Source organism: Vulpes lagopus, chromosome 15 (genome assembly GCF_018345385.1).
Source record: "Vulpes lagopus strain Blue_001 chromosome 15, ASM1834538v1, whole genome shotgun sequence".
In the NCBI taxonomy this organism is placed as follows: domain Eukaryota; kingdom Metazoa; phylum Chordata; class Mammalia; order Carnivora; family Canidae; genus Vulpes; species Vulpes lagopus.
In genome coordinates this window covers 48,550,846-48,568,123 of record NC_054838.1, presented here as the reverse complement: position 1 = coordinate 48,568,123, position 17,278 = coordinate 48,550,846, and the positions used below count along the sequence as shown (strand labels likewise).

At 34.9% G+C, this 17,278-nt stretch overlaps 1 protein-coding gene across 1 annotated transcript in view; it reads right to left on the bottom strand.

Annotated features, from left to right (window-relative positions):
* The window catches only part of CNTN5 (contactin 5), a 497,758-nt gene that overhangs the window by 57,796 nt on the left and 422,684 nt on the right, over positions 1-17,278 (bottom strand). Inside the window, exon 16 of the mRNA XM_041729931.1 lies at positions 12,427-12,576. Coding sequence (XP_041585865.1) covers positions 12,427-12,576 — 150 coding nt within the window. The remainder of the gene's footprint in view (positions 1-12,426; positions 12,577-17,278) is intronic.

Here is a 17,278-nt window from a genome sequence, read left to right as displayed (position 1 = left end):
GAAACTTTTTCAAATGAATAACTATAAAAAGAATAAATGTCTCAAAGGAATAAATTTCTCCTTCACTGCACCAAACCACAAAATCTGCAGTTGAAAAGAAACAATTTCAAATGAAGAACTGTTAAATGAAGAAAACTATTAAAAGAAATCATTTTCCAGGCTATGAGGCTGCATTAGAAATTTTACATTTCAGTGTTGCCTTTATATCCTTGCATATAGTTTCTAAATAATATCAATATACTCATAAACAATAAATTCATTCCCATATATTACCTACTTGGATGAAAAGCTGTTAATTACTGGTAGATAGTCATGCAGCATTTATGTACCAGAAAAACTGAAGTGGAATTTATATTTCACCCGAAAGGAAAAAAAAAAAAATCTCTTTCCACCAGGGAGGTGGGAAAGAAAAGTCTGTGAATATATAGTTGACCCCACTGAAATAAAGACCTTTATTTATCGGGGTCCAAATTTCAGTGTCTTTGGGCACTTTTCTCCATGAACATGAGCTCTTGTCTTGCTTATGCACATGTAGAAGGATATACACAGCAGCAGTTACCGAACTTTCTTTTACAGTTACATATACTAAAGATGACTCATATGTGGAGTTCACTCTCATGAATTTTCTCAGAATTAGATGGAATTGGATACCCTTTTGTCTCTCATTTAAGAAATCACAAGAAATTCAACTGAGAAAAAATGATGGTATTAGAACAATAACTGTAAACATATCATAATTTGTAAAGAGCAAGCGAATCATTTTTTAACTTCAGTTTTTTATCAGTAGCCTTAGTTATTGCTAAATATAACAACATATCAATTTGTTTTGACACCATATATAGTTATATAGTTCTAGTTCTAAATTTATTTTCTGATCCATGGCATAAGTAAGACACACAGGAGTGGAGCTGGTTTAACTATATGCATAGAATAAAAGTGATCTAAGATTCCAAATAGCCCCTCCGTGGCTTATCTGGAGTTTTGAATGTTGTGATCATCAATACATGGTCAAGAAAGTTAATTTTTTGATATGATGTGACTATGGCTTCTCATAGTACCACTTGTTTGTAAAAAAAAAAAAAAAAGGAACACACACACATGCACTTCATATTCATCACTGACTACTAACAGTTAAATAATATGCACAATATCTACCGGAGCCACCCATTTCATCTATTACATTGGAATCACTAAGTTTAGTCCCTAAAATTAGGATTTTGAATCTTCTTCCTTGAGAATACTTGCCCTATTATCATAGATGTTGTGGAAAGACAAAAAAGATTGAGGATCTTTTCTTCACTGAAGATGAAGAAAAGATCTTTCTCTCACTGAAGATCCTTTTCTATTTTATTCAGCTATCAAACATCATCCAAAAAGAGGATGTTCAGAACCTTTAACTTCGAGTTGGAGAGTAGGTTGTGTGCTCTCTAGTGAATATCTCTTGTCATTTAAAAGATATGGGTAGAATAAAATACAAGTGATATTTGAAGCCGATCTTTGCTTTTGAAATTTTGGCAATATTGTTCCACAGTCCATTAATGCTTTTTATTTTTTAGAAAATATATTTAGATTTTTCAAGATTTTTAGCTTTTTAAGGAAAAAAATAATAGACACTAGTAAACAATTTGGTGAAAATTTCTCTTTGAGGAAACAAGAAAACAAAATAATACTTTCTATGATGTTATTTGTTTTTCTGTGGATAATTTCATCATTGAAGTATCCATAATGACCCAGATTAGAAAAATTTGTTTTACTATTTGAAAGCAGTCTTTGAAGTTTCCTATTGCTGCTAAATTATTTTTCAAGAGAAGATAGCCCATATCAACTTAATGCAAAGACTAAGATCCTCTTTTTGTCACCCTACCTTCAATTTTAATGTACAACAAATGACACAAAAAAGCATTAGTTTACTCTTTTTTGTTTGATTTTTAAAAATATTTTATTTATTTGAATAGGAGAGAGGAGAGACAGAGAAAACAAGTGGGGGAGGAGGAGCAGAGGAAGAGAGAGAAGCCAGATTCCCCACCAAGCAGGGAGCCCCACATGGAGCTCTATCCCAGGACCCTGGGATCATGACCTAAGCTGAAGGCAGATGCTTAACCAACTGAGGCCCAGATGCCCCAAAGTAGTGTGTTTTAATAGTATATGTCTATAAACAGCAACTATTGGGGCATCTGGGTGGTTCAATGTTTGAGCATCTGCCTTTGGCTCAGGTCGTTATCCCAGGGTCCCTGCAGGGAACCTGCTTCTCCTTCTGCTTATGTCTCTGCCTCTCTCTGTGTCTCTCATGAATAAATAAATAAAATCTTTAAAAAAAATAAACATCAACTATTCTTAAATTTAAAAATGCTCATTAGATATAATAGAGACTACAAATAGAAAACTTAAGGTTTTTTTTTTAATTATTTATTTATTTATGATAGTCACACAGAGAGAGAGAGAGAGAGAGGCAGAGACACAGGCGGAGGGAGAAGCAGGCTCCATGCACCGGGAGCCCGATGTGGGATTCGATCCCGGGTCTCCAGGATCGCGCCCTGGGCCAAAGGCAGGCGCCAAACCGCTGCACCACCCAGGGATCCCCAAAACTTAAGGTTTTAAAGCCATAAGAACAACTTGTGCTGTTCCATCCATAGATGGCTATGGATGAATGGATAAAGAAAATATACAGGCTAGAATATTATATTTAGCCATAAATGAAAGCATTCTGCTAAGTGAAACAAGCCAGAGAAAGACACATACTATATGATCTCACTTTTATGTGGGATCTAAGAAAATGGAGCCACTAGAAATGAAATAGGTTGGTGGTTGCCAGAGTTGGCAGATAGTGGGTGGGGGAAATGGGTGAAGGTAGTCAAAAGGTAAAACTTCCAATTTAAAATAAGTTCTGGGTATATGGTATGGTGACTGTAGTTAACAATACTGTATTATATATTTGAAAGTTGCTAAAAGAATTGATCTTAAAAATTCTTATCATAAGGAAAAACTTACAACTATATGAGGTGATGAATGTTAAATAAATTTACCGTGGAATCCTTACAGTATATACATATAGCAAATCATTATGTTGTATCTCCTTAAGCTAATATAGTGTTAAATGCCAATAATATCTCAATAAAACTAGAAAAACAAACAAAAAAGAAATATTAAGGCTTTAATAGCTAGGCATCAGGTACTGTGGTTGGTTATCAGGATCACAATGTTTGCACTGAGTACTCCTAATTTGCTTAAATTTCCTAATTACATGCAGATAATTAGTGGAACCTAAGATCATTCATTTCCTTGTCAAGTTAGTGGGACACAGTTATCTCTGCAGTCAACCCTTTGGAGTCTACTGATTTTAATTATATCCTTTTATTTATAAAACAACATATTCACGGTATGTAGAAATTTGACTTAATCTTTCAGAGCCCTTGTGGTTTGAAAGTTCTATAATTCTTATTAGAACCATAAAAGTAATATAATCAAACATCTAATAAACGATTTCATTGAGTTCAGAGAAAAACATATTTGTTGAAAAACCAGATATATTTTCAATATAATTAATGAAAACCTGATTTAGAATTAAAGCAGTTAGATGATTTTTTCCTTTGGTTGGCTACTAATAAATGTCATGTGCTTATTAGCTTACAGAATCAAGTTTACATGCATGGTTAACAGGTTAAACTCTGATTCTTCTGAGTTTCTTTCTCAGCAGTGCTGTTCCATAAATAGATAATGTCATTAGTACTCTTCTCACAAGCTGCAAATGTCTTGCTATTTTAGTGTCTTATTTGGCACATTGCAATGTAGACTATTGACTTTCCACCTTGTACATTGGAAATACTGTAAACAGTCAGAGTGACCAAACTATATAGTATCTTAGTTTAAGCATACATGACTTTAAGCATGAATTTCAAAGAACTCCTTCTAAGTGAAATAGTTTGAACAAAGTCAGTCATGCTAACAACATGCTCTAATTTGGATTAAACAAAAGAAGACAGGATGAAATTATTTACCAATCTCTTTTTTTCCCTGAAAAACTTCTAATATCTTTTATAGTAGATAATTTACACAGTTTATTAAATGATACAGCTTTATTAGAGATGGGGGAGATGACATGTAATTTAAAAGTTTAATGGTAATCCAGCAACTGGTTTGAAAAGATTCTAAAGAGTAGGAAGAAGAAAGGTTGTTTATACAGTAATGGTGGGAGTCAAGAGGAAAATAAAAAAAAAAACAACACACACAAGAACACATTTTTTTTCCTACCTGAATTGAAGTATGTAGCACATAAATATTCAGTTAACTCATTATCATTTAAGTTTACTTCATATATTAGTTAAGTTTAAAGAGTTTCCTGGGACGTCTGGGTGGCTCAGCGGTTGAGTATTTGCATTCAGCTCAGGGCGTGATCCCGGGATCCCAGCGATCCCGAGGTCCCGCATTGGGGTCCTTGCATGGAGCCTACTTCTCCTTCTGCTTAGGTCTCTGCCTCTCTCTGTATGTGTCACTCGTGGATAAATAAATTAAGTAATTAAAAAAAAAAGAAGTTTAAAGAATTTCCAAAACAAAAAGTAGCAATGGTGTTTCCTAAAGAGTTCAAATAATGCTTTTACTCCTATCAATAGGATAGATAAGGTGATATGCACAAACTGGAGTGTGTTTTTGTGGAGTGAGAAAGAGCTGGGTTTGGATCTCAATCTTACCATTCTAGCTGGTTAGCTGCAAATATTTCTTAACTTTGTTGTCCTTCAGTTGCTTCACAGGGGTAACAGTTACCTACTTTTTAAAGTTATTTTCAAAATTGGTGCTTGGAAATATAATTTATAAATATTACCTAATGTTATCATCTACTTAGATTTCAAATGAAGAAACTGTTGGAGTCTTCTGTGATAAACAGTAAAAGTTCAGCATTGAGTCTATGCATATGTAATCTTGAAGGAGATTATTCTTTTGGAAATCTGGATAATATTGTTCAGATAGTATGGAATTATACTTTCAGTTTTGGCTCAGCTTGTTTTAATTTGGAAATCTAGGCAATATATCATTTTTTAATTTACAAAAAGATTATTTTAGAAAATGTAATATTTCTCTGATTTATGAATTTTCTTATAAATGGTAACAGTCTTTTGACAGCTTTTGCACAGGAGGTTAATATATGCAATAAATGGTGTTTACCTCAACTAATATTCCCAGCTTTATTTTTATGGATCCACAAGGAAGTATAAGCAGAAGATAGGTAAAAAAAAAATCTTCAAATGAGATTTGTTGATGCATGTGGTAAAAAGAGGAGAAGGAAAAGGCAAGAGGAGGAAGGAAGGTAGCAGGGAAGGCACGTAATTTAAAATCACTATCTTTGGTGGAAGGTTATAGATCTCTAGCTTTACTTCTTAACTGGAGACCTTGTGCACATTTTTAAAACTTTCTAATTCTGTTTTCTCATCTGTAAAATGAGGATAAACACTCTCGCTTTAGAGAGTTTATGTGACAATTAAATGATATAATAAAGGGCAGGTACTTAGAATTAGAGCCTAGAATATGGTTCATGATTTCACTGGTTTATGGTATAATGGAGATAGGAAGATATGAAAGTCATACTTGAGTGTCTCACATTTACTCCTGGGTTGATAACTTTTCATCACCCTTTATCTTGCATGCTCAAGTCTTCTACTGCTTTTCCATCACTTCACTATTTTATTTTATTTTATTTTATTTTATTTTATTTTATTTTATTTTAATTTTTATTTATGATAGTCACACATAGAGAGAGAGAGAGGCAGAGACACAGGCAGAGGGAGAAGCAGGCTCCATGCACCGGGAGCCCGATGTGGGACTCGATCCCGGGTCTCCAGGATCGCGCCCTGGGCCAAAGGCAGGCGCCAAACCGCTGCGCCACCCAGGGATCCCAAAGGTTATTATCTTTTTTTTTTTATTATTTATAATAGTCACAGAGAGAGAGAGAGAGGCAGAGACACAGGCAGAGGGAGAAGCAGGCTCCATGCACCGGGAGCCCGACGTGGGACTCGATCCCGGGTCTCCAGGATGGCGCCCTGGGCCAAAGACAGGCGCCAAACCGCTGCGCCACCCAGGGATCCCCCATCACTTCACTATTAATAAGAAAAGGACATGCCTAAAAATTAGCCAGACTAAAAGAAAAAAAGCCAGACGTCTTTTACAAAGGCTTTTGTTAAAATTACCATCTCTGCTTGCAAAATGCCTCTGAAAATGGAGACTTATTTTTTTGAATTTATTTTGTAGAAAACACTTGCCTGGATCAAAGTGATTTCATGATTCAAAAATACTATCTGCTTCACTTAATAGTATTTTCTTTTGGATTTTTAAAATTATTTCAGCTGAAGGCTTAATTTTTTAATATAGTATTTTCTCAGAAATATATACTGGAGAGACTTTTAAAAACACTATAGATATCTTTCTTTTCTCTGCACACATCAGTGCCTGACAACAGTGTATTTTCTAATTGCCCCCTAAAAGTAATTCTGCCTGAGTTCCATTTGGTCTGGCCTTCAAAGTCCCATTAAATGCCATTTATAAGGCCAATATGCATAATCCCAGAGAGAACTAATTCAACTCCATCTTATAATAGTATTTTATTGTGTTCCTTCCATAATTTTTAAACTCACTGAAATATTCTAAGTAATTATGGACAAGAGCTGTGAAGATACAAATGGAACAAAGCAAGATCCTTTCAGAAGTAGGAAGAAAATGTATAGTGCAAAAAACTATAATAGGAAATTAAATAAGACTTCTGGACTTGAGATAAGTCAGATGTAACCTCAATTGCTAAAGTGAGGTTGGCTAAACCAAACCACAGAATTGCTTGAGAATCATAGAAACCAAATTTTATGATCCTTTTCCATTGCCCCCTTCTAGCTCACATGTATAGGATTTTAGCATAAGGAAGATTTTGGAAGAAGACTGTCAGCTTAGTAGATAAATGCACTCTGGCGTCTCCCTCCAACCTTAGCCGTTGATAGAAGAGAAATGATACTGTCATTTTCCTCTAAAGCTATGTGAGAAGAGGAGAAAAACACTGCTGCAGAGGGTATGGATGCTTATGCTTACATCCTGGCTGAATGCTCTTGAGCTTCAGAATTTTGCAATATGACCCAGTCCCATGCTATACTACCAGAGTGGAGACCAAAATATATCTTGAGGACATCTTTGAGAACATAGATTTGGTAGGTAAAGAATGTGATTACCGTGGGTCAAATGGACACTGTGGAAGAGAAATTTAAATAGGCTTGTTGGGATCACACTCAATTAAGCTGCCTGGTAGGGGATAGGATAATCTCCAAAGAACCCAAAGTATCCTGTAACAGAAAGAAGCAGCATGTGGACAAATGCTGTCACATACTGCACACAACACCCCATGTGAGTATTACAGATTGTACTAGCTAAGTAGATTTCTTCTTCTTATCTTGCCTAGGAAGTGCCTGGGGCAGCAGCTGGAAGGTGAGGGAAGTGAAAAGAAAAAAAAAAGACAAATCATAGCTCTTGGGTCAAGCCCTTGAGATAGATGAAGAGAAAGCATGGAGCTGGATGTGAAATTAAAGTTCTTATTTAAATTAAAATGGAGATTTTAAATACTTGAAAATGAGACTGCCCTAATACCTAAAAGTGCTATATATATATATAGTTGAGGCTAAGGTCAGATGAAGCATAATGGAGAGCAATGGTGGGAGAAGAATAAAACTATTGTCTGTTTAAATTCTACAGAGTTCAGTCTGTATAGTAAACTACATAACTATGATTTAGTGCAGAGAATGCTAAGGCTAGAAAAGATTTTCATCTGATTATCTACTTGATACTCATATTTATCTGGTTGAGCATTAATTTTTAAATGTAGACAAATTATTTTGCTTTGTGTGGGCTGAAATATGTGTGTGTCATTTTCCATTTCAGAGTCAAAAAAGAATGGCAGGTCAGAATGCAATGTGTTAAACAACTAGAAAGCTATATGAATGTGGAACATAATTTTGAAGCAAGTTCTTTCATTGAACACATTTTTTTTTTCTGCTCCTTCTGTCTTTTCTATGCTACAAGAAGCAAAGAAAATGGCCACATGTTGGGACAATATCACAATTCTCTTATAGACTGATATCTGGGTAGATAACAAAAATAGCATGGTAAAGTTAAACAGAGGTGGAGACAGATTTAGAGGAGAGGCATGCTCTGTACTGTGCACCACCTTCTGAAAGGCTCTCTTGACTCCCAAGCGTCAGGTGAACTGAGTGGCCAGATTTGCTGGTACATAGTCTGCAGCAGAGACTTCTCAACAGAAGGGCATCTTGGAGGAGCCAGATGCAGGCCAAGAGACTGGGTGACTCTTACTATATCAACAAAAAGACGTTCCATTGAACAAAGAAATAACTCCTTAAATTCATGATGATGATGATGATGATGATGATGATGATAAATGGTTAATATAAAGCATTTACCATGTGCCAGGCACTATGTTAAGCTCTTTGAATACATTATATTATTTAATAGAGTGAGCTAATAGAGTAGTAGGTTGTGATTCTGTCTCCATTTTATAAAGTGAGAAAATCAAGCCTTGAGCAATATATATATCTTAACTATGTTCACTGGCAGTAAACAATGGGAAACATGGATCCAGATCTGCCTAATTCCAAAACTTAAACTCCTAATTACTGGTAGAAAATAGAATAATCTTTTCTCTCTTTTTTTCACTCCAATCTCTCTCTATTGCATCATAATTTGAAATAAAGAACTGCAAATATTGAGATTTATACCAAGGGCTTTGCTAATAATAGACATTTTTATATTGTAGAGAAGACCAAACCTTTCTAAATAATAGGTTGCATAGTTAACTCTATCTTACCTCCTTTCAAAAACTGTTATTATATATATATATATATAAACTTTTATATATATATATAAACTTTGACATATAAACTTTGACATATAAACTTATATAAACGTATATAAGTTTATATATAAACTTATATATTTTATATATATATAAAACTTTATATATATATAAAACTTTATATATATATGTATATATATATATATATAAATATATATATATAACATATAGGATGTTTGGGTGGCTTAGTTAGTTAAACGTCTGACTCTTGATTTTGGCTCAGGTCATTATTTCAGGGTCATGAGCTCTGATTTGGGCTCCATGCTCTGCATGGGAGTCTGCTTGGGATTCTCTCTCTTTCTGCCCTTCCTCCTGCTTGCATGCACATGCACGCACAAGCATGATGTCTCTCTCTTTCTCTTTCAAATAAAATAAATAAATAAAATCTTTAAAAAATAAATACAAAACTTATGGAATGTAAAATTTCAATTAAATGATAGAATTGCTGTTGTTGTATTCATTTTTACACATTTTTCCATTTCTATTATAGTGTATATTTCAAATTCATTTCCTGAGATGTGATTTTTTTTAGTTGAATGTCCTCATTTTATTTTATTTTATTTTATTTTATTTTTTAAAGATTTTATTTATTCATGAGAAACATAGAGAGAGAGGCAGAGACACAGGCAGAGGGAGATGCAGGCTCCCTATAAGGAGCCTTATTTGGGACTCTATCTTGGGTCTCCGGGATCACACCCTGAGCTGAAGGCAGGGTTCAACTGCTGAGCCAACTAGGAGTCCCGAGTGTCCTCATTTTAAATAAGGGAGAAAACATTGCTATTACACAACCCAAAACCATATACTGGTTTGACGATGGCAACATATTTCCAAAATTAAACAGAAGGTTACATTTATCTGTCATCTATCTATGTCTATCATCCAATTAAAGCTTGTAAGAGAATTGTACTATAAATAAGTAAATATGGATGTATGCTAAAGTAAAACATATATGTATATTATTATTTTGATATTCTACTAATAAGAAATAAGACTGAACCAATGTTTCTTATATTTACCGACTGCTAGGGGTATTTTGAGGACTGTCAAATTCAAAATGTACCTTTGAGTAAATTTCAAAATATATCCTAGAGGAAATTGCAAAGAAAAATTAACCTTGTCTGGTGTGTGGGAAAGAAAGAATTCCAAAGTAAAAATGCTTTACTAAACCTGTCTTGAAATTTAGAATATTCTGGTAAATAGGAGAATTTTAAAAGAACATAAAATTTTCAACTCAGTACCTTGAATGTGACACCTTTTCTCTTAGTATCTCTGTTGATTTTCAGAGATTACTTGGTCAATTAGAATAGCATCATCTTTTAAAATACAGGACATGTACTTAAAGAGGCAGAGTTTGCAATTTGAGAGGACATCTCTGGATATTTGTGTCCCTTTTAATCTGTGCTGCCTGATAAAACAGGCACAAATGTCAACACTTGCTTCAATGCTATTAGTAGCTCTAGCCCTGTATGGTACCAAAACACAAGAAACATAACGTAGGCACTACAAGCCTTCCTCATTAACTTTCAAAGAGGAGTATTTCGTGCATTTTTCATGCTATTTCTTTTCTCTTCCATGAGATTTTAATGGACTAAAGTATGCCATGTATATAGAACTCATAATAAAATGGAGAGGCAGGAACTATATGATTGAGGTAACTGCTGGAAGAGATGAGATGAGGGGACGAGTCTTTCAGAATGTATCGTCTGAATGCAACTTAGCATGAAAAGTAACAGTGCTTTTGCTATAATCTTTTTTAATAGTGCAAGGGGATTCATACTTTAAAAAGTCTAAAAGGATTATTCATCCCAAACGGATTATTTATTTTCAAATGAATATTTATAGAGAGCCTCTGTATTAGGCAGTAATCTTTGCCTTTGTTTAAACACAATTAGTAATATGCAAAATAAAGCAGTTCTTTTTAGAAAATATGTGAGCATAAGTACTAATACTGGCAGTCATGTCAATATATGCAAAGTGAGTACATGAAATGAGGAATAACTTGCCTGTTATACTCTTAATTAGTGAATACCTGTACACAATGAAAGCATGACTGATTTATGAATGCATGAAAATCTAACCAGGTAATTAATGTTCAATTTAAAATTCACACTATTGAAAAAGTAGAAAAAACAACTTGTACTAGACAAATCACAAAAGCAGAAAAGTTGGATTTTCTGTGAATGAATCTTTTCCAACATATTTAGGCTACTTTATCTTTTTATTTTCTTGCTTGCTTAATTTTTATATAGAAATAATTTGAACATTTTTTGTACAGTTATTCCTACTTAGTGCAATTGATTAACCATTTGTTTTTTTTTTTCTCTCTCTTTTTTAAAGAGTCAGACCTGGTGTGTTTTAGAGAAAGGACTCTTGTAATTTATTTTAATTATTATAAGCTTTGTTCAATTTATAAAAAGTCACAAATAACATTTTTTGGTCCAACAGACAGTCTTCTATGTATATGTAATTCTTACCTAGGTACTAGTGTGGATAGGAGCATATGAAGGAAATAAAAGAAATATTCCCCTTTAATCTTTCTACAAAAACATACACAGTACCAGTGCCAGACACCGTTCTAGATGCTGATGATAGAATACTAAAAAATTAGACACAAATCCTTATTCTCAGTGCACTTATACTCTAAGATTATTGAGATTCAGATGTTATCATTGAGTGTAAAAATGTTAAAATTTGTTTTTTCCCTCCCTGTATTTGCAATCTACTCCCTTTCCTCTGTTTTCAGCAATAGTATTGACATTTATGTTCGACTAAGCTAGTGACCTACTAGACACTTTTTAACATACAATTTTACAGAGACATGAGAGATGAATCTCAATAAAACTTTGTTCAAAATAGTCAAAATCTTACTAAAATTTTAAATTTATTTTTCCTCTTTCCAGATGCCGGGCAAGATATTTTAAAATTTGTTTTTAAATAAAGCTGCTAATTCCCCTATGTGACTACTAGAAATATTTTCAAGATACTTCCTTCCAAAAGACCAGAAGGATGCTGTGTTTTCCAAGTCAGGGAGCATATGAATATTTATTGTACTCATAGATATCAAGCACTAGGCAAGTTAAGATAATGTTTGCCTCTGCAGAGTATAATTTATGCTAGGTCCGTTGGTGAAGGGCAACATAAAGGGTACTAAGGAAGTACACTGCAGTTACAGCTAATTTGTAACACTGGAGAAAAAGAGGGTGGGTCTAGCTGAATTTAATGGAGTTACTATATCGAATGAGTATATAATTAGAAAAAGAAACTAACTGGTTCAATTTCATGGTAACCTGAAGATGAATGCTAGGGTTGGGAGGAAATTGAAGCATCTAGATGCTTTTGTGGAAACAAGAGGAAAAAGATCTGAAAACAAAATGGAAGAATTATTTAAAGGAAATAATTTCATGATGTCTTAGGTAAATGAATCAGGAAAAATTATACAAAATAAAGCAAGCAACCATGGCTAATTCAACTTATTTTCAAAGTAGTTAGAGGCCTGCCAAATTGAATCAGAATTCAGACTCTCCAAAATTTCTTACCTGCTTCATTTGTGCGGATCATTCGAGATGGGGTGCTTGGATCTCCAGTCCCAATTGGATTGGTGGCCACCACTCTAAATTCATATTCCACCCAGGGGTTAAGGTCCACTGCCATGGCTGACTCTAGGTCCCCTGTTATAATTTCTGGGACTACAGAGAGGAAAGAGATTTTGTGGCATTAGGAAGACCCAGAAATAGTTATAAATGGCAATCCAGGATATCATGGGTACTACCAGAATCAGCAGACTGATGCATAATTCCTTATTACATATGGACATGGTGTCACCTCTGGTCTCATTAGTAAAGTGAAAACTAATCTTCAGGGAGTAAGCACTTGCACACGTCAAAGATTGTTTTAGCTAATTAGAAATCTTTTGTCTCATCTTTATACATACATTGCTATAACATAACTTGCCATTATGTATACTAAAAATCATTTTGTCGATCCCTTAGTCTCAAATAAGGCAACTAGTGCTATTTGAGCAAATAGTTCTGAATTTTCTTGAGCAGTCTGCCTCTTGCAGTTCTGGCAAACATGCTTAGCCACTTGGCAGTTCAAAGCAGCAGATTAAGAATATACCTCTTTAATTAAAAACCTCCAGTTTGTGGGATCTAAGCAAAAGCTCTTCTTGGAGTAACTTTTGTACTATATTTTGATTTTATTAAAGCATAAAGTTGTCAATACAATTGTCACAGAGTGAAATGCTTTTTTACATAGTATACATGCTCTATTTGGGACTGATTTTCCTGTTCATTCATCTCTGCTGTCTAGGAAATATTTCTGCAAGAACATTTGTTACAGGGGTGATAATAGAGAAAAGGGAGAACTTCCCAAATGCAAATTAAGCAAATTTTAACATTGCTTACATCAAAATATGATCTCATCACTTCTTTTTTCAGCAAAACTTCTTAAAATAGTTATCTATATTGTCCTTCTCTCCTTTTTCCTTTTTTTAAATTGAATTAATATACTATGATATATTAGTTTCAGTTGTACAAATAATGATTCAAAATTTTATTCATTACTCAGTGCTCATCAGGATAAGTGTACTCTTGATTTCCTTGATCTTTTTACCCTTCGCCCTACCTACTTCCCTTCTAGCAACCACCAGTTTGTTCTCGGTATTTAAGAGTCTGGTTTTTTTGTTTGTTTGTCTCTTTTTTTATGTTTGCTTTGTTTCTTAAATTCCACATATAAGTGAAATCATGGTATTTGTCTTTCTGTGACTAATATACTTCACTTAGCATTATAATCTCTAGGTCTATCCATGTTGTTGCAAATAACAATTTCTCATTTTTTCTTATGGCTTTTTAATTCCATTGTATATATGCAGCATATCTTCTTTTCTCCACTCTTCTATCAATGGACACTTGTACTCCTTCCCTATCTTGACTACTATAAATAAAGCAGCAATGGATACAGGGGTAAATATATCTTTTCAAAATATGTTTTCTTTTACTTTGGGTAGATAGCAAGTAGTGGAATTACTCATTCATATGGAATTCTATTTTTAATTTTTTTGAGGAACCTTCATACTGTTCTCCACAATGACTGCATCAATTTGCATTCCTACCAACAATGCATGAAGCTTCCTCTTCCTCTACATCATTGCCAGCACTTGTTATTGCTTTGTCTTCTTGATACTAACCATTCAGTATATATTTCATCATGGTTTTGATTTGTATTTCCCTGATGATTAGTGATATTGAGAATCTTTTTATATGTCTGTTGACCCTTTGGATGTCTTCTTTGGAAAAATGTCTATTCAAGTCTTCTGTCAATTTATTTATTTTTATTTTTTTTAATAATAATATTTTTTTTGGTGTTGAATTTGCCAACAAACAGAATAACACCCAGGGCTCATCTCCTCAAGTGCCCCCCTCAGTACTCGCCACCCAGTCACGCCCAACCCCCGCCCTCCTCCCCTTCCACCACCCCTAGTTCGTTTCCCAGAGTTAGGAGTCTTCCATGTCCTGTCCCCCTTTCTGCTATTTCCTACCCACTTCTTCTCCCGTCCCCTCTATTCCCTTTCACTATTATTTATATTTCCCAAATGAATGAGAACATATAATGTTTGTCCTTCTCTGACTGACTTATTTCACTCAGCATAATACCCTCCAGTTCCAACCACGTCGAAGCAAATGGTGGGTATTTGTCGTTTCTAATGGCTGAGGAATATCCCATTGTATACATAGACCACATCTTTATCCATTCATCTCTCGATGGACACCGAGGCTCCTTCCACAGTTTGGCTATTGTGGACATTGCTGCTAGAAACATCGGGGTGCAGGTGTCCCAGCATTTGATTGCATCTGTATCTTTGGGGTAAATCCCCAACAGTGCAATTGCTGGGTCATAGGGCAGGTCTATTTTTAACTCTTTTTTTTTTTTTTATTTTTAACTCCTTGAGGAACCTCCACACAGTTTTCCAGAGTGGCTGCACCAGTTCACATTCCCACCAACAGTGCAAGAGGGTTCCCTTTTCTCCGCATCCTCTCCAACATTTGTGGTTTCCTGCCTTGTTAATTTTCCCCATTCTCACTGGTGTGAGGTGGGATCTCATTGTGGTTTGATTTGTATTTCCCTGATGGCAAGTGATGCAGAGCATTTTCTCATGTGCGTGTTGGCCATGTCCATGTCTTCCTCTGTGAGATTTCTCTTCATGTCTTTTGCCCATTTAATGATTGGATTGCTTGTTTCTTTGGTTTTGAGTTTAATAAGTTCTTTCTAGATCTTGGAAACTAGCTCTTTATCTGATACGTCATTTGCAAATATCTTCCCCCATTTGTAGGTTGTCTTTTAGTTTTGTTGACTGTATCCTTTGCTGTGCAAAAGCTTCTTATCTTGATGAAGTCCCAATAGTTAATTTTTGCTTTTGTTTCATTTGCCTTCGTGGATGTATCTTGCAAGAAGTTACTGTGGCCGAGTTCAAAAAGGGTGTTCAACAGCCTGTGTTCTCTAGGATTTTGATGGAATCTTGCCTCACATTTAGATCTTTCATCCATTTTGAGTTGATCTTTGTGTATGGTGAAAGAGAGTGGTCTAGTTTCATTCTTCTGCATGTGGATGTCCAATTTTCTCAGCACCATTTATTGAAGAGACTGTCTTTCTTCCAGTGGATAGTTTTTCCTCCTTTGTCGAATATCAATTGAACTTGAAGTTGACAGTCCACTTCTGGGGTCTCTATTCTGTTCCATTGATCTATGTGTCTGTTTTTGTGCCAGAACCACACTGTCCTGATGACCACAGTTTTGTAGTACAACCTGAAATCTGGCATTGTGATTCCCCCAGATATGGATATCTTTTTAATATTCCCCTGGCTATTCGGTGTCTTCTCTGATTCCACACAAATCTTAAAATAATTTGTTCTAACTCTCTGGAGAAAGTCCATAGTATTTTGATAGGGATTGCATTAAACGTGTAAATTGCCCTGGGTAACATTGACATTTTTACAATATTAATTCTGCCAATCCATGAGCATGGAATATTTTTCCATCTCTTTGTGTCTTCCTCAATTTCTTTCAGAAGTGTTCTATAGTTTTTAGGGTATAGATCTTTTACCTCTTTGGTTAGGTTTATTCCTAGGTATCTTATGCTTTTGGGTGCAATTGTAAATAGGATTGACTCCTTAATTTCTATTTCTTCAGTCTCATTGTTAGTGTAGAGAAATGCCACCAATTTCTGGGCATTTATTTTGTATCTTGCCACACTGCCAAATTGCTGTATGAGTTCTAGCAATCTTGGGGTGGAAGTTTTTCAGTTTTCTATGTAGAGTATCATGTCATCGGCGAAAAGGGAGAGTTTGACTTCTTCTTTGCCAATTTGAATGCCTTTAATGTCTTTTTGTTGTCTGATTGCTGAGGCGAGGACTTCCAGTACTATGTTGAATAGCAGTGGTGAGAGTGGACATCCCTGTCTTGTTCCTGATCTTAGGGGAAAGGTTCCCAGTACTTCCCCATTGAGAATGATATTTGCTGTGAGCTTTTTGTAGATGGCTTTTAAGATGTCGAGGAAAGTTCCCTCTATCCCAACACTCTGAAGTATTTTGATCAGGAATGGATGCTGTATTTTGTCAAATGCTTTCTTTGCATCTAATGAGAGGATTATATGGTTCTTGGTTTTTCTCTTGCTGATATGATGAATCACATTGATTGTTTTATGAGTGTTGAACCAGCCTTGGGTCCCGGGAATAAATCCTACTTGGTTATGGTGAATAATTTTCTTATTGTACTGTTGGATCCCATTGGCTAGTATCTTGTTGAGAATTTTTGCATCCTTGTTCATCAGGGATATTGGTCTGTAATTCTCCTTTTTGGTGGGGTCTTTGTCTGGTTTTGGAATTAAGGTGATGCTGGCCTCATGGAACGAATTTGGAAGTACTCCATCTCTTTCTATCTTTCCAAACAGCTATAGTAGAATAGGTATGTTTTCTTCTTTAAACATTAGATAGAATTCCCCTGGGAAGCCATCTGGCCCTGGACTTTTGTGTCTTGGGAGGTTTTTGATGACTGCCTGTTCAAGTTCTCTATTTCTTCCAGTTCCAGTTTTGGTAGTTTGTGGCTTTCCAGAAATGTGTCCATTTCTTCTAGGTTGCCTAATTTATTGGCGTATAGCTGTTCATAATATGCTTTTAAAATCGTTTGTATTTCCTTGGTGTTGGTAGTGATCTCTCCTTTCTCATTCATGGTTTTATTAATTTGAGTCTTTTCTCTCTTCTTTTTAATAAGGCTGGCTAATGCTTTATCTATCTTATTAATTCTTTCAAAGAACCAACTCCTGGTTTTGTTGATCTGTTCCACAGTTCTGGTTACAATTTCATTGAGTTCTGCTCGAATCTTTATTAACTCTCTT